The sequence below is a fragment of the Staurois parvus genome, unplaced genomic scaffold (assembly GCF_062004578.1).
Source record: "Staurois parvus isolate SC_StPar_1 unplaced genomic scaffold, SC_StPar_1.0 ptg000177l, whole genome shotgun sequence".
In the NCBI taxonomy this organism is placed as follows: Eukaryota; Metazoa; Chordata; class Amphibia; order Anura; family Ranidae; genus Staurois; species Staurois parvus.
Window position 1 is genome coordinate 6499636 of NW_028317973.1, and position 22663 is coordinate 6522298.

Consider the following 22663-nt stretch of genomic DNA (forward strand, 5'->3'; position numbering starts at 1 on the left):
AATACACAGATCCCGAGCAGGGCTCTCCTAATCTACTTGTAGGGAATGGTAACTGTATCGTCTCCCTTCATTTAGTAAAGTGCTGTGCAAACTTTGGGTGCTATATAAATCCATAATAATAATACGCCACTGTGAATGAGTCAAAAGGTAGAAATGAAATTAAATAAATGTTTCTACAGTACATGGGAAATGATGAAGCAGTTGCAGGGATAATGATGTGTGGACAGCCTATGGATCAATCCTCCTCCAAACATGGCTCCTGGCTGTGGTAGGGGAGAGCGGTGGTGCTGAATCACTGTGATTGAGGCTCAGCCCTGGCTATTTCCAATGGGCGGACTCCCAGGACAGGCCTCCTCCCCCATCACACACACAGGCTGACACACAGGCAGCAGCAGCAGCTTAGCTGGGACAAGTGACAGCACACAGCCAGAGCCACCAGTTGCTGAATCCCTTGTGAAGACATGGTAAGGTGATGCTTTAATGTCTGTGGATCTGATTTCCTTGTCATTATCGCCTTTTTCTTTTAGAGAATTTCGATAAATCTGATTGTGAATGATGTAGAAGTGGAGAGTGTCATGTGAAGTCAAAGTCTATTGGTTAATGAATAGCTCAGGAGGTGGTGGAGTGTGATAAGCCGGCTTTGTTTCCTCTAATGTACATATTGGGGAAGGTATAGCGTGGGCGATATCCACCAATCCCAGCCTTGGATGGCCATTTAGAACCCATACACCTACCTGATCTCCCCGACCTCTTGTGGGCTCTCGTGGGCTCCTTCTGTTTTATTGACTGAGAGCAAGGCGGAAGTTTGAAAACATTGGCTGATAACAGAGGGATCATATAGGATTGCTCTCACTTTAGGACTTTTATTTATTTACTTTGTTACTTTTACTTTTAGTGTTGCCCTCTGAGGAGCAATAAATGGTGGATCACTTTTCAGGGGGCGTTTGACAGGCACTGAGCAGATGTCAGTCGCTTCCTTGCCCCACTAACAGCCTGTACCACCATGCCGCTACCAGCAGGGGCACAAAAGGAGGATCATTTTTGCCAGGCTCTGGCATGTGTACACCCCCATACAACTATCTATACACAGCCTGGGAGGCAGATGGGGGGAGGGGGGGTGTCGGTAAAAATGTGGCTCAGCCTCCTGTTTTTTTTTAAAGCCGCCACCCCCACAAGCTGGCCGTACTTTGTACAATCTTATTGTACAATTTTCCTTTAGATTTACCAAACCTGTATAATATTTATTTATTATTTATTTATTTCAGGTACTTACATACTTCGCTGTCAATTTACGCAGCACTTTACATGTATATTGTACATTCACATCAGTCCCTAACCCTCAAGGGGTGTACAATCTAAGGTCCCTAACTCACATTCATATATACACATACTAGGGACAATTTAGACAGGATCCAATTAACCTACCAGCATGTCTTTGGAGTGTGGGAGGAAACCGGAGTACCCGGAGGAAACCCACGCAAGCACAGGGAATAATATGAAGTCAAACCTAAACAAGTCTTTCAGTTTGTATCCAATCACACAGGTCCTTGCACTACATAGCTGAAGGTAACTCTGAGCCTGGATTCACACTGATGCGGTTTCTGTGCAAATTCCGCACTGCATCACAATCGCATGTATGTTAACACCCTGAAATCGGTTCGCAAAACCCGGTGTGATGTGCAAAATCGAATTGCATGCGATACCCATGTAATCAGATTCTAGTGCGGACCAAGAAAAGGGTCCTGCATGTTTTGTGGTGCAGATGTGGTGCGATTTAAGCCATACAAAATGTACTAAATCGCACCGCACAGAATTCACATGTGATTTGCATAGATATGTGGTGCGGTTCCCGTGTGAATCACATGCAATGTGCCGCACCACATCAGTGTGAATCCAGGCTAAGGGTCCTTTCACACGGGACGGAACCGTTTAGTGGATCCACTTGCTCAGCGTGTGATCTCTCTGTTGATCCCTGCTGAGCAAGTGGATGACAGGTCTGTGTCCCCTCCGCTGCTGCAGAATAGACACAGAGCTGCTCGCTCTCCTCAATGGGTGGTCAGATGAAAACAGACCCGATCCCACGGACGGAAAGAGAATTGGATCCCCATCTGTCCTTTTTTTTGCGAATTGGATCAGATTGGATGTCGGCAGGTGTAAACAGACATATGTCCATTTACACCCGCCGCACCATAGAGGAGAATGGAGGTTCCAATTGGGTCCGCCTGAAAAATAGGCAGGCGGACCTCATCAGAACGTCCATCTAAAAGAGGCCTAAAGGAGATTGTACAGGAATTGTATGAGAAAATTGTATAATGTATGGTCAGCTTTACTGAATCAGGTCTGGAACTAGCAGGACACTCAACCTGCACGGGTTTTGTGATCTGCAGATTTAAAGCTGGACATATACTGCACAATCTGATTGTACAATTTCTGTACAAGTGCCTTTGGGGTCACCTTGCACATTACAGTCTGGCAATATACTTTCTGCACAATTAACTTTACATCTACTAACATTCTATAATCTATCTATTCATGCAGGCCCTTCAACTATATACAGTACATCCTGGTAGACATGAAAGGAACTGTAGGCTAAGCCTTACTGAATCAGGACACTCCATTTGCATGGGTTTCGTGATCTGCAGGTTTAAAGCTGGTCATACACTGTACAATCTGATTATACAATCTCTGTACACATGCCTTTGGGGTCATGTTACAGATTACAATCTGACAATGCACAATTAACGTAAAATCTACCAAAGTGACATAATATGAGGTCCTACCTAATCTATCCGATCAGACAGGCCCTTCAGCTATATACAGTACTTCTTGGTAGACATGAAGGAGATTACTCAATCAGATTGTAATGTGTGTAGTGAGCTTTACCTTTACCAAAACTATGTAATATGAGGACAAAACTAAACAATCTATTCAATTAGTATCAAACCAGGCATGTCCTTGTACTAGTGGATGGTGGAGCTAAAGAAGATTGTACAATCACATTGTATAGTGTATAGAAAAAAGGATTAAATAAGCCAGTCTGCAGACTTTGATACAGTAATGAAACGTTAATGCGGAGAGGTGGAGGTAACATTTGCTGTTGTCGGTTGTTTTTTTATGTTTTTGACACTCAGGTTGTGCCATGAAGGTCAGAGTGTTACGTGATTGCATTGGATATTGATTGGTGGACAGCACCTACTGAAAGAAATGTGGATTTTGTCATTTGTTGTATCATTTGTTTTACTCTCTTCCCCTCTTTTTTTTCTCTTCCCCTTTTTTTTTTTTTCCCTTCCCCTCTTTTTTGTTTTGTTTTTTCTCTTCACCTTTCTTTTGTTTGTTTTTTTCCTCTTCCCCTCTTTTTTGTTTTATTCCTTCCCCTCTTTTTTTTTTCCTTCCCCTTTTATTTTTTTTCTCTTCCCCTCTTTTTTGTTTTTTTTCTCTTCCCGTCTTTTTTTCTCTTCCTTTCTTTTTTGCTTTTTGTTTTTTCCTTCCCCCTTTTTGTTTTCCTTTCCCCTTTTTTATTCTTCCCCTTTCTTTTTTTTTCTTTCTTCCGCCTAAAATAGAGACATGTGGTTTGCAGTGTGTTTTTGCTGTGTTTTACCACGTTTCAGTACAGTTCAGTGCAGAAAAAATGCAGCATTTTCTACTTTTTTTTTCTTCTCTGCAACGCACTGGAACTGACCACACTGGTGTGCACTGTGCCATTGAAAACCATATAACCTACTTTCCATGTGTTTTTGATGCAGAAAGAAAAGCACTGAACTGCATGTGGTGTGAACCAGCCCTCCAAGATTGTTTTAGGCTTGGTTCATATCTGTGCGGTGGTGCCACTGCGGATCCACACGAAAATCCATGCAGCCGCACAACCCGCACAGAGAAATGCGGACCCGCAGGCGGGTGCCATTAGTTCTAATGGCACGCCGCCCGCACTGGAAAACGCAACTGTACTGGGAACTGAGGTTCCCGTGCGGGCTGCATTTTCAGAAGAAGTGCAGGGACTTCCCTACGTGTCATGGGGCACGAGAGTCTATTCAAATGAATGGGCTCTCGTGCCCGCGCAAAACGCACAAGCTGAGTGCTTGGGTGTTATTAGTTCTTAATGCCACCCCCTATGCATCTGGCAAACACGTGCACATTTCTACCTGCCATAACGCACAATACCGCCGTATAATGCATTTTGGTGCAGTGCGCTTTAAAAATCATGCCTGCGCTATTTTTGCATGTTTCGCACACATAGGGCAGCCTACTGAAATTAATTGGATGCCCTAAAACGGAATGCAGCGAAGAAGCGCATCATGGTATGAAGAAGCCCTTAATCCAGATGTTTAACTTTTCGCTATATTTACCATTTAGTCCTCATGCACATTGGATGTTTTAAAAACATTGGTAGCATCAGCTGTATAAAGTCACATTGAAAAAGCAAGTTTTTCCGCATTTTTTAACATTTTTTTGATTAGCGTTTAGCCCCATTTTTCTGCGTTTGTATAGTTTTTTTACACACAAAAATAAAATGTTTGCTCAAACAAAAAGACCCCAAAACACCGGTTTGACATGTTTTACTACGTTTACCAGCGTTAGAGCGTTTTTACAGCTAAAAAAAACTCCTCTAGAAACCCACTAGTTTTTTTTTTTTTAATTCCAGCCATAAAACGCACCTGCCAAAAAAACGCTGATTAAGGCTAGGTTCACACCTATGCAGGTTGTGTTTGAGCCATTTCTGCATTGTTGCGTGTTGCGTTTTTGCCACATTTTTGTTGCAGATTTTTTTTTTCATTTTTTTTATATTTTTCTTGTTGCTAGGCAGATTAGAATTGCATAAAAAAGCAGCAAAAATGCATCACATGGTTTTCAAAAAAATGCACTGGGTGAAAACGCACAGGTGTGAACATGTCCCATAGGAACGTATGTTAAATGGACTGTATTGCGTTTCTGCAAAACGCTGCAGAAAACGCTTAAGTGTGAACCTGGTGTAAAGCCTATGTGTGCATGGACACATAGGATAACAAGCTGGGGAGTTTACTGGCTGTAGAAAAAGACGTCAAAAGCCAAAAACAGCAGCTGTAAAAATGTCCAGTGTGCATGAGGACATATAGAAAGTTATTGCACATTCAGTGTATACTTATATTATAATTATTGTGTTTATTTTTGTGCATTGTGTTTCTTGTGCTGACATCCAAAATATTTGTTTTTTTGGGGGGCTAATTGTTTTTTGCTGGTTTCTTTTTTCGTTTGTTCTCTTGTTTTTGTTTAGTATACAGCCTTCTGAAATTATTTTTTAAAAATCTAGCCTGAAATAAGTGTTTTGCAGCAGTAGATGGATGTACTTTAGAAGAGTAAACACTGGAGAAAGCTGGAAGTGAGCCAAGGGCTGGATTGATCTAGTCCTGAAAGCTTCTGAATTTTATTTGCCTTTTTTTTTTTTTTTTTTTTTTTTTTTTTTACTTTAGGCTGTTTATACTAGGTTAGTAAACTAAAACTGGCCATGAACTATCAGATCTGATTGTACAATCAGATCGTGATTGGTATGGTGAGCTTAAAGCAGTATTAAACCAAAAATGAAATATTTTTTATATTGCTCTGCAGTTTAACAATTCTTATATGTGATGGCTGCACTCATTTTTTAGGCTTTCTTTTATTTCCACCTGGCAATCTTGCCAGATAATCTTTTGGTTTTTCAACAGAACAGGCTGTCTGCAGATGTAGCAGTCAGAGGGTTGAGACTAACCATTTACCACTGACAGGGTGCTTATAATCAGCAGCTTGTATTTATGTAAAACCTCTAAAAGGGAAAAAAACAGTTACTGTAGCGGATTATAAAGTGTTAGCTGGAGTTTGGCTTCGATTTGTTAGTGTATTTAAATCTGCTAGTATATTTAACACTCCCCTCCCCCCCAGACTGGCAATGCTGCTTTCCAAATGTGCTCCCTGTGCTCCTTCATCCAGAGTGGGGGCACTCGAATACAGGAGGGGTGTGTTACTAGCCAGATCGCCAGGTGAAAACAGGGAATAAAACCTAAAAAAGGCTAATAATTGGTAAGCTGCAATATATTACATTTTTGGTTTTGAATTTAATACCGATTTAAATGCGATTGTACAATCTTAGGACCTCAGGAAGTGAGTAATGGTTCATGCCAGCCTTTCCTTTACCAAGTATTGTCCCTATCCAATAATATAGAATGGTTTGGGGCTCATTCACATAGCAGCTGTGGCGTGTACCGCTTGGATGATCAGCTTGTTTATGCGGCTGGAGCCACATGCAAGCAGACAATATTATCCTAGGTTCACACCTACGTGTTTTCACACCATTGTGATTGGCCAAAGCAATGCAGCTGACCACAGGTTGACAGTGCATGATGATGTCACAAGGGAGCGGGGGTAACCCCTGACGTCATCACAGTATTTAAGAACTGTCATCACGGCACAGCTGTCAGACGGTGGGAGCCAGCATCAAGAGCAGAGCAGGGGGGTTTTTTGTTTTTTTTGGATCAGCTTTGGCCAATCACAGCGCATGATGACGTCACAAGGGGGCGGGGGTAACCCGACGTCATCACAGTATTTAAGAACTGTCATCACAGCGCAGCTGTCAGACGGTGGGAGCCAGCATCAAGAGCAGAGCAGGGGGTTTTTTTGTTTTTTTGGATTAGCTTTGGCCAATCACAGCGCATGATGACGTCACAAGGGGGCGGGGGTAACCCGACGTCATCACAGTATTTAAGAACTGTCATCACAGCGCAGCTGTCAGACGGTGGGAGCCAGCATCACGGGTAGAGCAGGGTCTTTTTTTGGATTAGCTTTGGCCAATCACAGCGCATGATGACGTCACAAGGTGGCAGGAGTGACCCCGCCCCCTTGTGACATCATCACACTATGTAAGAACTGTCATCCTGGCGCAGCTGTCAGGCAGGGGGAGCCAGCGTGGGGTTTTTTTTTCGGGTCGGCAGTGGAGCTGGACATCGTGATTGACATTGGATCTACTTTGGGAGACTTCTTTTTTAATTTTTGTTTTTTAATAAAGGACTTGTCAAAGACTGTCTCCTGTCATTTTTCCACTACACTTTTTTATTGTGAATGGGTAGAAGTACCATGTACCCCATACTCATTCACATAGGGGAGGGGGCTGGAATCTAGGGGCCCTCGACTAATATACAGTTATTAAAATTACATTTTAGGAAGAGCCTAAGCCCCCCGGTCACACCAGTGCAACTTATGTGATTTGATAGTTTCAAATCGCATGACAAAATCGCACCCTCTTGTCTGCAGTGGAAGCGGTCCTATTGGTGCGATTCTGATTCCGTTGGAGTTGCATCGATTTTGAAAGTACTTCATGCACTACTTTTTGCAAATTCAGGTGTGACTTGCATGAAGTCGCACAGATGTCTTCCAAGTCGCACCTGAAGCCGGACTGACCTCCAACTTTGAAATTCTGTGACTTCACTTGAAATCACACAATTTCAGAGTCGGATTTGGTGTGACCAAGGCCTTATGGTCACAAAGCGAAAACCATCCATGTAGCCCTCATGATAGGGGTGCCTTAATAAAGCCCCAGTCCTACATGGGAAGGGAGACCATTAATGAGCTGTGCTGTAGAGGAGGGGAAGGTTTGCAGAGCGATTCTTCCACTTCTCTCCGGCTGCTATAATGAACATTGCTCAATACTGGCTACAAATGTAATTTCAAAGTCAACAGAAGACATCTGGAAGCCTTTGGAGATCTCATGATGCAAACAAACTAAATAATAATCACATGTTGAGGCTTTGCTTTTTTTCAAGCAGCCCAATTTGTAGACATAACTTAAAGGGGAAATAACATCTTCACAATCTTGACGGAAACATTTTGTGGTCAGACTGGTTTCATTACAAAACGTAGCAAGGCAGACTATAGTTATTACAGCAGCACAAAAAAACTATAACAAAATAAAGACCTTCTTTTATGCATTTTGTACACACCAGTTTACATTGGCGCATTGTATGTTGCATTGTTGTGTGTTGACGTGCATTGTGGTACAGCAGTCCATTTATTTGAACTGGTGTATGCACCAAATGAACAGGATTTATTATGATCAGCAATAGCATTCAGAAATAAGTGCATCCCAGTGTACAAATGTGCATAACATGCATTGTCCCATGTTGTCTAAATCATGGTGTATACATCCTTAGGTTCAATGTACACTGCAGCCGATAAACTCACGTTCAGGAGCTGTTCTGCGTTTTTTTCAGCAGCCCTGAACTCTCCCTAATGTTTTCCTATGTGTCCATGTACACATCATCGTTTACAGGCAGTTGAGTTTACGGTCTTTTTTTGAACACACCAAACTTGCGTTCAGGAGTAGATGTTAGCAGCATTTCAAACGCTTGTAAACACGGCTAAACGCGTCTATAAGCGTTTGCATTTGTATTTTTTTTTTTTTAACGCTTTCATTTCTAGATGCTGACTTTTTCATCATGAAAAATGCATGTAAAGCGGTTTTCCGGTACTCAAATGGACCCAGTACACTATACTTTGAGGTTTCGCATGAAAGAAAATATGTTAGACACTGCTGCAATAATTTCTGCGCAGAAATGAGCTGGAACACATCCAAACACCACAAAAAATAAAAAGACAGCTAATCTCAACAAATACTGCTCTCTCTGCTTCTGCTCTCTCTATTTCTCTCAAAATGTCTGAAATAGTTAATTATTTACTGTTTTCAGTGCATTCTGGGCATTTGGGAAGGTCTCCTGAGGTTATCCTTAAAAACGCTTCTAAACGCAAATGTTCATAAACGCGGTATGCAAACGCGGCTAAACAGACTTTTTTTAACCTACGTTTTCCAGCAGTCAGTTTCCATCGTTCAGAAGTGTTTTCCAAACATCCCGTGTACATGGAGCCTTAAAGTATATCTAAACTGAGAATATTTAAAGCTGAATTCTAGGATAAACAAAGATAAGAGTCATGCATATTCTTACTTGAATCTTGATGTGCTTTGTGTATTTCTTCCAGGTCGCTGCACTGATCCTGTGTAAACGTTTGTTTCTGTGCAGGAGTTTCCTGTAATAAAGACCGGTCGGTGCTGCGCTTTGTCCTTGTGCAGGGTTACTGGTCTGGTTTCCGCCCCCTCCTGTAATTTTCTGCAGACAGCCTGTAGTGGGTAGGGCACGTTTGGTCCCTTCCACAACTCTGCTTTCTGCACAGGCTATGTACAACACAGTGATGATGTCATTGCTACTTTACAAGGTAATATCTGGCTTTGCAGATTTCCTTCACTTCCTGGTCTGGAAAGACAAAAATGAGTGAGAGGAGCTGACTCCATAATGAGGTGAAAACCACCATAGACATTCTTTGCTAGAAAAGGTGTCCTCACTGGAAGTTTTTCAGAGGTGTCCTTCCATGCTCTAACCAGAACATGAAAATAATAACTTTAGATGCACTTATTAGAATTGAGCAGAGAAGCATCAAATCAGTTTTGTAGGGAATCTTCATGCTTTTTATTTTGTTTAGTGTAAATGTTTTCTTCTTATTAAAAGGAAAAGTTCACCTTTTATACAAAAATAATAAATGCACATTTTTTTTGCAGGTAAAAAATGTGTATTTATCCCTTTTTGTTTAGGGAACCTGTAGACTATCGCACCAGCGATCAGTAGCTCAATGGTGCCATGCAGATCTCCTGCAGACCTGTCAGTATATCTGCTTGGCTGTATGGGATGTACGAGCAAGCAGATATTCTGTCAGGAAGAATCAATGAGCTACCACAGCACCATGGTATTTCATTGAGAACTACATACCGACAACCTCAAAGGCTATTGGGACTTGTAGTTTCTCATTCACAGAACACCATGAATGAATGATGCGGCTATGCAGAGCCTTGCACGGCCATGTCTTTTTTTAATTTGACAGCTAGCGAGGGGAGAAGATCCCTGCTAGCTGTCAAAGTGGGGGAGTGGGGTCAGCAGGGGCCGGTCTGATCATAACATGTTACACTCTGAATATGGATATAACATGTTATGAAAGGTGAACTTAGCCTTTAAGCCAGGGCTTAAAATTTCAAGTCCTGAGATACTAGCCAGGCCTTAAGAGTTACTCGCCACCAACAAACACACACAAACAGAGACACCTGTACACACACATACAGACACATGTACAGATACACACATGTACATACACACAGACACATGTACATGCATACACAGACACACACGCTGTTAAGTGCTCTCTCCTCTCCCCTAAAGCCACCACTGGCTGACATAGAGGATCATGTGACCAGAGTGAGCTGAAATTAGGTAGACACACACAGCCCTATAAAAAGTTGCAGTACTTCGTTGTTCACTCACAGAGCCGGGTACTGCACTCTAGGGGGAGGCAGAGAGCACAGCACACACTCCTTCCTTTGCTTTCACTGTGCTTAGCTATTGAGCAGTCTTATGGCTCCCAGTGCCAATGACAGATTTGGCCTGATCTCCAAGCCTGCTCAGCAAAACGGCCCTGGGGAACACACTCGCCCCCACCATAATTTCCACTCGCCATTGGCGAGCAGGCGAGTGGAAATTTCGAGGCCTGCTTTAAGCTTTCTTAATATTCACAATTGGTTAGGAAATCTAGGCCCATTCACCTGCTTAGATTTGCTAGATTTTCCTGTGGTTGAAATGTAGGATATACACAGACTAACAAGGAAGACTGCTGATGCGCAGGACTAGCCTTTCAGCGTGATGGAAAATAACTCTTGCTACAGAACCTTTGAAGCCCCTGGTGGTGGGGTTGGAACTCAAAGAGTGGTGCTTCAGCTGACCACACTGGTGCAGGAGAGGCAAGGGTGTCTTCATTAGGGATGTTTGTGATCAGAGTGAAGCCAAGGTATCCACTTGAGCAGACGTGATTCCATATGGTAAGCAGACAGAAGTCAGGGAGTGTAGCCAGAGGTCATTGGTATTGGAGAAAAACAGTAATTAGTAGGTTCAACAGTGATCAGGACAGGAGGTGTACAGTATGAGCTTAGGACAAGCATGGTAAGCAAATCCTATAAATCTTCTAGGCAAATCTAAGGATTTTGTGATCCCATTAGGGAGACTTCTCCTCCCATCTTTCTGTGACATCTATAATAAACTGGAGTGTAGTTATCACCAGGATGGGAAGGCACAAATATCAATAAAACATTGTCATGAGTTCTTTTTCTAAAGATTAACATTTTACTGAACAGTTTGTAAGGGATACGCTTGGAGAGTACAGTGCATGAGAAGATCCAAATAGATCCTCCAGTGTTTCAGTATAAGTGATACAACAATAAAACAAGATTAATAGCTCTCAGATGAGACCCATACAAAGTGCTTTGACAAACGGGGGATGTTTGGATAGCGGTAAAACCAGTGCATCCAACATTATAAGAACAACCCGCAGAGGAAAAGATGAGAAGGGCTGTTCAAGGAGGTACTTGAAAGATTGAAAGAGAAGAACGGCCTCAGTGAGAGAAGAAGCTGGAAGAGGAGGGAAGTAGGGGAAGTCGGAACTCCATCCAGCCAAGGACCCCAAGGCCCTCCATATCCAATAAGTCCTGTTTGTGTATGTCACCGCTATGACCCAAGTCACGAAAAACGATCTCATGGCATCAGAGCGTGAAAACTCAATCCAGATGTACCATACTCCTGTGAATTTAGAGTATCGTTCCTGTAGGCCAAAACTGAGTTGTTCTGTTCTCATTACATGGTTACGTTCAGCTATCCATTCCTTAATAGGTGGAGCAGGCGAAGAGTTCAAATGTATGGCTATTAAAGTTCACGCATTGTCATGATTTCTAACCCTTCCTCACCCGGCTAAAAATGTGTCTTTGGTTTTGGCCTTGTCCCCATGAAGGGCAAAACAACAGGTTCACTTTAATGCAAACCTCCTCATTACCATATATTTAGTTACCTTTCACTCCCCCACTTCTCTGTTAGCAGCCAGTAGTGAAAGTAGTCCTACATGAGCTACAGGTGTCCAGAGTCATACCTTGCACAAGGCTTTGGACTCCTCGCATGGCTGAACTGAGCCAATCAATATTGAGTGTTTCCTTCAGTTCCCAGTGCTGAACAGAGCAGTGGGGAAGCAAAGAAAAAGTAAGTACGTGCTTCTGGGGAGGAGGAGGAATAAAGTAAAAGTGTTGATTTTGCCCTTAATGAGTAAAGCACTTGTTTGCTTTAAGACAGAAGTGTGTGTATGAATATTTTTGCATAGTTGTTGGCCAGTGGACCCTTACAGTGGTGGTCAGAATTCCACCTTTACAAACCGCTATGAAGATCATTGAGATTCTGCAGCTGGCTTTGCCAAGTGGCATTGGCCTTGGAACTATGCAAGCGCTATCAAATGGGAGGTCAATCGGTCATTGCTCAAGAATCCCCTGACAGCCTCTGGAGGAACCCTGGGGTTACATGGAACCTTACCTGAGAATGATTGGTCTTAGAGGAGAATGCAACTCGCATTCTTGAGATTCTTTTTTTATTTCCTGTTGCATTTCCATTACATAAAATGAAGGGAATTTTCCCCAAAAGAAAAGAGCCGGGAAAAAAAAACCAAACAGATGGGTTAAAACTCTTCGCAATTCTGATCTACATAAAAAGTTGTTGGCTATACATATTGTCCCAAATGTACAGGGAGCATATTCAGCAGCTGTATTCTGTTAATACGTACAGCCAATTACACATCTAGGTACCCCAGGGAGTCTGGAATTTACATGTTTCCAAAGAAATCTTCAGTACTTGGTTTGTGCTGTTTATCTTCAAAGGACCAGCCCAAAATATTCCACATGTCTATGCATAAGGAAAGAATTAAAGTGATCTGCAGAGGATAGAAACTTCATACAGGGTCCCTAATTTATGGTTGTCCTGCATCCTAGAAATGCAGATGTATTTCAAATTTCACATAATTTAAACTAATTCTATCCATTAAACATAAGTAAATGCCACTCATTATTTTGGCCCAACCTAGTGGATGATAGGCTTTACAATGTAATTACTATGTTTTCAAAGGTCTAAACTGCAGGTAAAAGCACTGTGAGCGTGAGGGTAATTGATGTAACACCTTTACCCATGATGCCAACATTTCTCTCTGCCCTTTATGTACCTGTGTGTCCCACACCATTTTATAAAAAGTCTGATTTTCTTCGGTTCCACATCATTTCATAGCACTGTGTACAATTGAAAGAAAATGGTTGGTATGGGTTGTGGATGGTGATATATGAAATTGGTGCCGATGAATCACGTAGAAGAGTGCCTGTACTCTCCTAATGAAATGCACCTGGAACTATGGACACAAATACCTCTTGACCATCTTATCTTATGGAGATAAGGAGAGGAGAGGTGTTCTGTGGTCCATTCGAAGAGAATCGGGCAGGGCTGACTTGACAACTTGCAGAGAGGACATCGACAGGACCAAAGAAACAGAACCTCTTTCAGAACTTCCACTGGCAAAGATAGAATATAAATTACTGAACCAAAATGTTTTACGCTGTTGTTCTAGGCATTGACCTGCACATGGTTTAATAATTTTACAGCACAGCCCTATAGCCAGCTGTCTAAGGCAGCTATGGGTATACTGTATATTAAATATATTATTATTATTATTACTACGAGTTTATATAGCGCCAAAGGGTTTGCTCAGCGCTGTACAATAGGGGGGACAATACATGGCACAGTACAACAACAACAAACAATGTACGAGGGGTAAGAGGGCCCTACTCTTACGAGCTTACAATCTAGGAGGGAGGGGGTAAAAGGTACAGTAGGAAGTGGCTGAGGGGGATGAAGTGGTGGGAGGAATGAGGGAGGATGGCCGTTAGGTGAGGGTGGGGTAGGCTTCCCTGAAGAGATGGGTTTTGAGGGAGCGCCTGAATGTGAATAGGGAAGGCGACAGTCTGATGGATTGGGGCAGTGAGTTCCAGAGGATGGGGGAGGACCTGGAGAAGTCCTGCAGTCGTGCATGGGAGGAGGAGACCAGGGAGCAGGATAGAAGGAGGTCCTGTGAGGAGCGAAGGGTACGGGTAGGGTGGTACTTGGTGATAAGGTTGGTGAGGTAGTCAGGGGCAGTGTTGTGAACGGCTTTGTAGGTCAGGGTTAGGAGTTTAAATTTGATGCATTGGGCAATCGGGAGCCAGTGGAGGGAGAGGCAGAGGGGGGTGGCAGAGGTGGAGCGGGTGGTGAGGTGGATGAGTCTGGCAGCTGAGTTCAGGATGGTCTGGAGCGGCGAGAGCCTGCACTTGGGTAGGCCAGTGAGGAGGGAGTTGCAGTAGTCAAGGCGTGAGATGATGAGGGAGTGTACTAGAAGTTTGGTGGTGTCTGGGGTGAGGAAGGAGCGTATCTTGGCAATGTTGCGAAGATGGAGCCTGTATGTGTTTGTGAGTGATTTGACATGCGGTTGGAGGGAGAGGTTCGCGTCAAGAATGACGCCAAGGACTTTGGCTTGCGGGGCGGAAGTGATAGTGGAGTTGTTGGTGATGATGGATAGGATGGGGGGGGGGTGTTGGCAGGGGGAAAGACGAGAAGCTCGGTTTTGGAGAGGTTGAGCTTGAGGAAGTGTAGCGACATCCAGTCTGAGATGTCATTTAGGAGGTGAGTGATGCGGGCGGAGATAGTGGGGGTGAGGTGAGGGGTGGAGAGGTAGATTTGGGTGTCGTCAGCATAGAGGTGATAGTTGAAGCCGTGAGATTGTATGAGTTTGCCCAGGGAGGAGGTGTAGATGGAGAAGAGAAGGGGTCCAAGGACAGAGCCTTGGGGGACCCCAACAGAGAGGGGGAGGGAGGGGGAGGTGGCACCATTGTAGGTGACACTGAAGGAGCGTCGGGATAGGTAGGATGAGAACCAAGAGAGAGCAGTATCTCCGATGCCAAGGGAGAGTAGTTTATTAAGGAGGAGGGGGTGGTCAACTGTGTCGAAGGCCGCAGAGAGGTCCAGGAGAAGGAGGACAGAGTAGTCGCCCTTGGCTTTGGCGTTGAGTAGGTCGTTAGTGATTTTGAGGAGGGCAGTTTCAGTGGAGTGTAGGGGACGGAATCCGGACTGTAGAGGGTCAAGGAGGTTATTGTCTGTAAGGTGGGAGCTTAGGCGATCGTAGACTAAGCGTTCAAGGAGCTTGGAGGTGAGTGGCAGCAGGGAGATGGGTCTGAGGTTGTTGGGGTCCGCGGGATCCAGGGAGGGCTTTTTGAGGATGGGGGTGATATGCGCGTGCTTTAGGGGGGAGGGGAATACGCCAGTAGAGAGGGAGAGATTGAAGATGTGGGTGAGGGAGCGGATGAGGGAAGAGGGGGGTGACCGGAGGAGTTGAGAGGGGATAGGGTCCAGGGGGCAGGTAGTGAGGCGGGCTTTTGAGAGGACTTTGGTGACTTCCTCAGTAGTGACAGGGCTGAGGGAGTGCAGTGCGAGGGGGGTTATGGTGGGCGGGGCATTGGGAGAGGAGGGGGGCAGTGCGGTTGTGAGGGCAGAGGAGGGGGGAGATGAAGGGGTGACGGGGGCGAGGAGGCTAGGTGGGGAGGTAGATTGCAAGTTGACGATATCCTTACGGATAGCGTCAATCATGTTGTGGAAATGGGTGGCAATCTCGTGGGCGGTGAGAGAGGTACTGAGTGGAGGAGGGGGGGGGAGAGCAGGGAGTTGAAGGTGGAGAAGAGTCGGCGGGGGCAGGAGGAGAGGGTGTTTATTAGGTTAACAAAGTAGGCCTGCTTGGCGGCGTGGAGGGAGGAGGTGTAGATAAGAAATGCAGATTTGTAGAGGGAGAAAGTATGAGGGGACCTGGTTTTGCGCCACAGTCTCTCCAGTGCGCGACTGCGACGTTTGAGGCGTTTAGTGCTGTATGTATTCATCTGGCCTCCAGCATAGCCTAATGATCTCCTATGATATGGGATGGTCACAATTGGACTGCTGAATGATTTTGTAGGGAAATGTACGCTCATATTATTAATATTTCTACATATTAAGCACACCGTCAGCTAACTTATTTCAAGGGAACAATAGTATCTACACCCTACTCCAAATGCAATGCTGAGACAGATTGTGGGTGTGTTTTGTGATTGCCATCAGGAGTCAGTCTAGGCAATTTGCATCAACCTTCAGATGAAGAAAAAATAAAAAAAAAATGCAGACTGGTATGGTTTGGTCACGTTGGCAGAATGAACACCAGTCGGTTGCCGTATAAACTCCCGGCAAGCGTAACCTGTCTACTGGAGGTTCAGTGAGCAACACCGAAGAAAATGTGTCTAAATCACATTGAGGAAGACCTAAGGAACCAGCCACTGACCATTGAGGAGACCAGAAATATTTCCACCGATCACCAATGGTGGAAACACATGGGATTCACAGGCACCATCAACCTTCAGTTGAAGAACAAATCCAAAAACATAGACTTCTATGGTTTGGCTCCGTTTGCAGAATTAACACTAGTTGGCTGTCATAGAACCTCATATGGCTAGAGCAGCCTGTCCACTGGAGGGTTGAGTGAGCAGCACTAAAAAAAAAACGTGGCTAAAGCAGATTGAAGAACACCTAAGGAACCAGCCACTAACCGTCAATGTGGTCAAAAATATCGCCATCGATCACCAAGGGTGGAAATGTATAAATCCAGGGGCTCCTGCAGCAGCTTATTGGTTGAGAGGATGACCTGTTCCTCAGTTGCCAGGGGAAGAAACATGTACCTTTTGTGAGGGTTATCATGGTATTTGCAAAACATATTAACAAAGTGCTTTGACTACATCTAGTTCATTCTTTGCTCAGAAATGTACGTGTTCTTATGTTTTCTTCCCGAGTTAGTGGATCAGCCATGATGGCCTCATTATTTGGATGAAAATAGACTAATATCTAGTCTTCAGGCTTGTTCTGTGTTAGTTTTCATTGATTGCCATTTCAAATATTCTTCTCCTTGGAGGCCATTTATGGATTGTTTTATTTCCTTCTAACAATACAGCTTTGTTATTACACTGGTTTTTTTCCCCTATCGTTAACTGAGCAATATTTATTTTGTCATCTGGTTGCCAAGTTACCAGACCTACTCTGTCACTGATCATCACACGGTGAAATGAGCAAGGCATGCCATAACGTTTTTTTCCTGGTTACATTTGTAATTTATACAATACAACGTGGAGATTAACAAGATGGTCATGTATATCCCATATTAGTTTGCTTATAAAAATGGATTAATAAGAGGTGATCTCATATATATTCCATATCAGTATGCTCATAAAATTGAATTAATAAGAAGTGGTCTAGTGTATCTCATATCAGCATGATCATAACATTTTATAGATTAGGAGGATGAAGCTACTTTAAAGGAAAGTAGAAGATATTGTTTAGTGAGTGCATATTTGGAGTTATTACTGCAGTGTTTTTAACTAGTGTGTATGCTTTTTTAAATTATTTATTCTTAAATTTTTTTTAAGTTTTGGATTGTGTTGGAACAGTGTTTCTCAACCAGGGTTCCTCTTGAGGTTGTTAGGGGTTCCATGCGAACAGTGAGCAATGGTGGACTGATCTACCACCTACATAGATCAACAATGCAAGGTGTGATGACCATCAATGGAAGGAGACATTTCTACACTTTTGCTTTCTGCTTGTCTTTTCTGCAGTTATGAATTTCAAGACTATTACTAAAAATTAAATTTTATAGTGCGTTGGTAACAACATTATCTGCTCTGGGTTTCAAATTAAGCTAGGTATGCCATATTACTTATTCCTTTTATATTTTCTTAAACTTATTGATCACACTAATGTGCCATGCGCTATACTGTAATTAGTATTATCCTTTTTAGCATGGGGTTCCCTGGGAAAATAACATTTATTTGAAGGGCTCCCCATGTGGAAGAAAAATAAATTTGTAGCATTTCAAATATATGGCACTATATTTGGGAATAATATTTTTAAAATATATCTCAGTTTTGGCCATATTCAATATATATATTTCAATAAATATATAGATATATATACTGCATGTTGAAATGTGTTTTTATTACAAAACATATGAAAAATATTTTTAAAAATACATTTCAAATATACTGTATGTCTTTAAAAATACAAATCTACATTTTTGGAATGCATTTACAAATATATGTAATATATGTAATTAGTATTATCCTTTTTAGCATGGGGTTCCCCATGTGGAAGAAAAATAAATTTGTAGAATTTCAAATATATGGCACTATATTTGGGAATAATATTTTTAAAATATATCTCAATTTTGGCCATATTCAATATATTTCAGTAAATATACAGATATGTATACTGCATGTTGAAATGTGTTTTTATTACAAAATATATGAAAAATATTTTAAAAAATACATTTCAAATATACTGTATGTCATTAAAATACAAATCTACATTTTTGGAATGCATTTACAAATATATGTAAACATATATGTTAAAAGTACTTTTTTATATGTTAAAAAAATATATATTTTTTTTTAAATATATTCTTCAGATTTTTTTTAACATATAAAAAAAGTATGCGTAGAAGGGATAAAACCACAGTCAAGTCATCATGCTGTACATTAGGGGTATAATTGGATATAAATGGCACTGCATATAAAACAGTGCCCTGACACATGTTGCTGCAACACATAGGTGTGAATGGTCCCTAGATGACATTCAAGCACTTGTGAGTTCTAGAAAATGACACTTTGCATTTGTTTTATATATTTCTATCTGTTATGCCAACAGGCTGGGAAGGCTCACAGACTCAGCGGGGAAGAACGAGACCAACTCTTACCTAACCTCAGGGCAGTTGGATGGAATGAGCTGGATGGCCGAGATGCTATTTACAAAGAATTCCATTTCAAGGATTTTAATCGGGTAAGCAAGACATGCCTATTAAATATTCTAAGATCACCCTAATGTATAATCTGCACGTTCAGTTTTAATGTCACACCGCTGAGTGATTTTACCCTTTGCTGGTAGTCACTTCATTTAGAACCTTTTGACTTCAATGTGTTGCAAATTGGATTATTGCTAACAAGAGGTAAAATTGCTCTTTATTAAGAGACACTTTATTATCAAGGCTGGCAATAGATGGGCAGAGGCATTCCCAATAGACACCTGTCCATCAATAAAGTAGTAGTAAATGCTTCACAGTTTTTCAGCTAATGCAGTCTAAGCAGCCATTGATGTATACCCCACTACATGTTTTGTTCTAAAGGGTTAGTTCACCTTTACAAAAAAACAAAAAAAAAAATGCCTATGCAAGTGAAGTGTTCCAGTAGATAAAAAACTGTGCATCTTAAAAATAAAATGTGAAATAACCTGCGCCAAAGAAATAACACACAATCAAAGAATGCTGCTGCTCAAAAGATGAAAAAAAACATCAAAGTACAAACATAAAATGAAAACAGAGCAAACCAAAAAAAAAAAAAAAAAAAAAAGTCCAAATAAGTCCCAAATAAAGAAAGTCTCGTATTTCAAAAAAACTTACTACAAAAAAAATATAATTCCCAACGTGTTCAAATCATCTGTAGTGATTCAAATATTCACCCACAATCAGGTGATTTCCAAGTGGGTAATGGCTTTAGGAATCAGACACACACTTTGGAGGTGAGATGAGATCTCCACAATTGTATAACACTGAACGACTCTCCAAAATCTTAAATATTTTTCTGAACAATGCCTCACAAATGGATGAAAGAGAAAAAAGAAAAAAAATATGGCATGATACTGAATAAACTAAAAAATAGAGCGAATGTTCACCATTACACTCACATTTAAAAAATCATTTGCAAGCTCAGATGGACATGAATCGACTCAAACGACCCACAGCAATCCTTCCCTAAACTGTGCATCTTGACTAAAGTTAACTTATTCCTTTGCTATAGGTATAGGCCACTTATGTACTTCCCAAAGCCTGGCTGAAAAAACTCCTAGAAATGGTGTCCCCCCATCCTGCCTTGTTGCTAGGACATTGCTAAGACACTACTAGCCATTACTGCTGACCCCCACCATCACACAAACAAGCTTTTTCTCTGATTAAAACCCACTCACGTGAGCTCTCTCTTTTCTCTCACAGTAGCTCTGAGCTCAATGATGCTGTGACAGAGAAGATAACAGACCACACACACGAGTGCGGTCTGTTAGAGAGCTCACCCCTACGATGGTTGGTGTGAGCAGTAACAACTGGGAGTGTCTCAGCAATTTCCGGCCAACAAGACAGATAGGAGGATGTCATTGCTGGGAGATTTTCAGCCTGGCTTTGTAAGGACATAAATGGCCTATACCTATTGCAAGAGTATTATTCAAAGTTGAATAATTTGTTTTTACCCAGAGGAGCCCCTTTCCTGCATAGGCAGTTTTGTTTTGGTAAGGGTGAAGCAACCCTTTAAATCCTACGTTTACATAAGTGTCCATTCACACGTGTGCAACTTGCCATGCAACTTTGGGGTCCAAAGTCGCCTCACAAGTTGCACCCCATGTTTCCCAATGAGTACCATTCAAATCGCGTTCCAAAGTCGCACTGGAAATCTCGCAACATTGGAGACATGCTAATGTGCATGGAGGCTAAAACAAAACAATAAAAGAACTGCACAAGGAACATTACTTGCATTCAGTGAGATATGTCCCTTGTGCTGCTGTGTCCTCTTTTTGCCAAAATATTACTCCTCCATTGTTTCCCCCCCCCCCCTTCTTCGCTGCCATAATCTTATAATCATATAATCCAATGAGAGCATCAAACAAGTCCAAGGTACAGTAATTTAATGATAATATTGATTCACAGCAGTATGAGGTCAACTTATTAAGGGGCCAAACTGCGAGTGTAGTGGGGGTAATGGAACTAAGGGGCTGTGATAAGCATTCATCAAGAGACCCTGACTATGCCTGTCCTTTCTATCTAGCTGCTCCATTCAATGAAGGCGGTTCTACAGCTTCTATGAATGAAACCCCATCTATGAATGGAGGGGGTGGACCTTTCATCATCTGCCCTGTCCTCCATTTATATATAGTGGGTTACCTCTGCAGTGAAAAGAACTCTATTGAAATATCACTCGTGGCATTTCAGAAAGTTGTGTGGAAAAAAAAAAAGTGTGTAATGTTCGAGGATTGGCGCGTGCATGGCTTGCTAGTATAAATGGGCCCTAAGGACCATGTAAGACAGTCTCTTTATATGCTGTGATCTTCTCTCCCTTTTTTTGTTTTCCTCTTTCTAAGAAAACCCTTTATTCTACAGAATCAATAACTCGTCAATTTTACAGTAGTTTGTAACTAGCTTAGTTACAAATTGCACTTCCTATCGTAATGATTTAGCACAAGTTTGGCCTTTAACTGTGACAAAATCGCTAGTTCGTATAGGGAATACATCACTAGCTACAAACCAGTTAAATCAATAGTAAACCGCAGCAATAAAAAAAATTGGCCCCCGAGCAGTTTAAGTTATATTGTGCTAGTTTGCACTGCATACTAGCACGTTATGACAGACCTGCTTGAAAACTAAGTTCTCCAGTGGTGAGCTGTCACCACTGTAGGCGCTTCCATCTTCACCCAGCATTCCTTCCAGGTTCGTAGGCTTCGGAGGTATGAATGGCCGAACCACGATGACGTCACTGTTTACGGCACAAGGCTCTGAAGGAATGGCACAGTATGCTGTTCTTTCAGAGTGCATGTGCTGGTGACGTCACCTATCTCCTATATGGTGCACATTTCAGAGATATTTACTGTACTTATAGGAAAGCCTTGTCATAGGCTTCCCTATAGGTCAACATCAACCAAGGGAGTTTACTCCCACTTTAATTCCTTTCAGTAACAATTTACAGCAGCATACAGTGTAATTAAAATATAATAAAACAATATGTGCTATCAAACTTGTGAATCAGTTAATAGAATAGAGCCGCTGCAATAACACTTAAAAGGGGATCCCACACTTAAAGCATAAAACATATATATATATATATATATAGTGTTGAGCTAACTCATATATAAATAATAGTCCATAAAAAGTTCAAATGTGATAGTTCAATCAAACTATGAAATATAAAAATATATATATGAAGTGCTTGAATGGTGAAAAATCAATACGATGTGCTCCAGACAAATGAAGTCATTTAAAAAAAAACACAATGCTCCCCCTTGACTTAGTGTTCCTCCACCTAAAAATATATAGAAGGCCGCTTACCTAATACCATGGACCTATAAATGAATACAGGTCAACCAAGCATGGTAATTCCATCAAAGATGCTCTAAATGGCAGCAGAGAGCTGATGACAGGCACCCCTTCAATGACAGTATACACGGGACTCCACATACAGAAAGAACTGAGGACATCTCCCATAGTGTAATACTGTTTAATTTCACATAAAAATGTTCCAGAGTGTCACTCACATGATAGAAGCAGTAACAGATCGATTTATAATTTAAAACTTCGGCTCCATAAAAAGCTGGCAATGACGGCACTAGGCTCCATCCCACGCGTTACGCCACCAACCTTGTGGCTTCGTCAGGGAAAACAGTATAATTGCCGCTTCAGAATCCCCCACTTGGGGAAAAAAGGGAAAGGTTTGCTCTAAATCGAAGAGATTTTCCAGCTTGTTAGATAATCTCTCCAAAACTGGCTATACACTATTAGATTTTCAAATGAAAATTTGTACAAAAATTCTCAACAAATGCCATTCAAAAGTAGTTCAAAATTCAATTTTAGCATTTGATTTTTTGAACGAATGGACGTCACCGAACGAAAACCACAGACGCTGTTAGTCTGCAGTCGAAAATGTACA

At 42.0% G+C, this 22663-nt stretch overlaps 1 protein-coding gene across 1 annotated transcript in view; it reads left to right on the forward strand.

Annotated features, from left to right (window-relative positions):
• The first annotated feature begins 319 nt into the window (after positions 1-319).
• Positions 320-22663, forward strand: part of PCBD1 (pterin-4 alpha-carbinolamine dehydratase 1) — a 28311-nt gene continuing 5967 nt past the window's right edge. Inside the window, exons 1-2 of the mRNA XM_089677105.1 lie at positions 320-464; positions 18633-18764. Of these exons, the coding sequence (XP_089533231.1) occupies positions 462-464; positions 18633-18764 (135 nt within the window). The 5' untranslated portion in view covers positions 320-461. The remainder of the gene's footprint in view (positions 465-18632; positions 18765-22663) is intronic.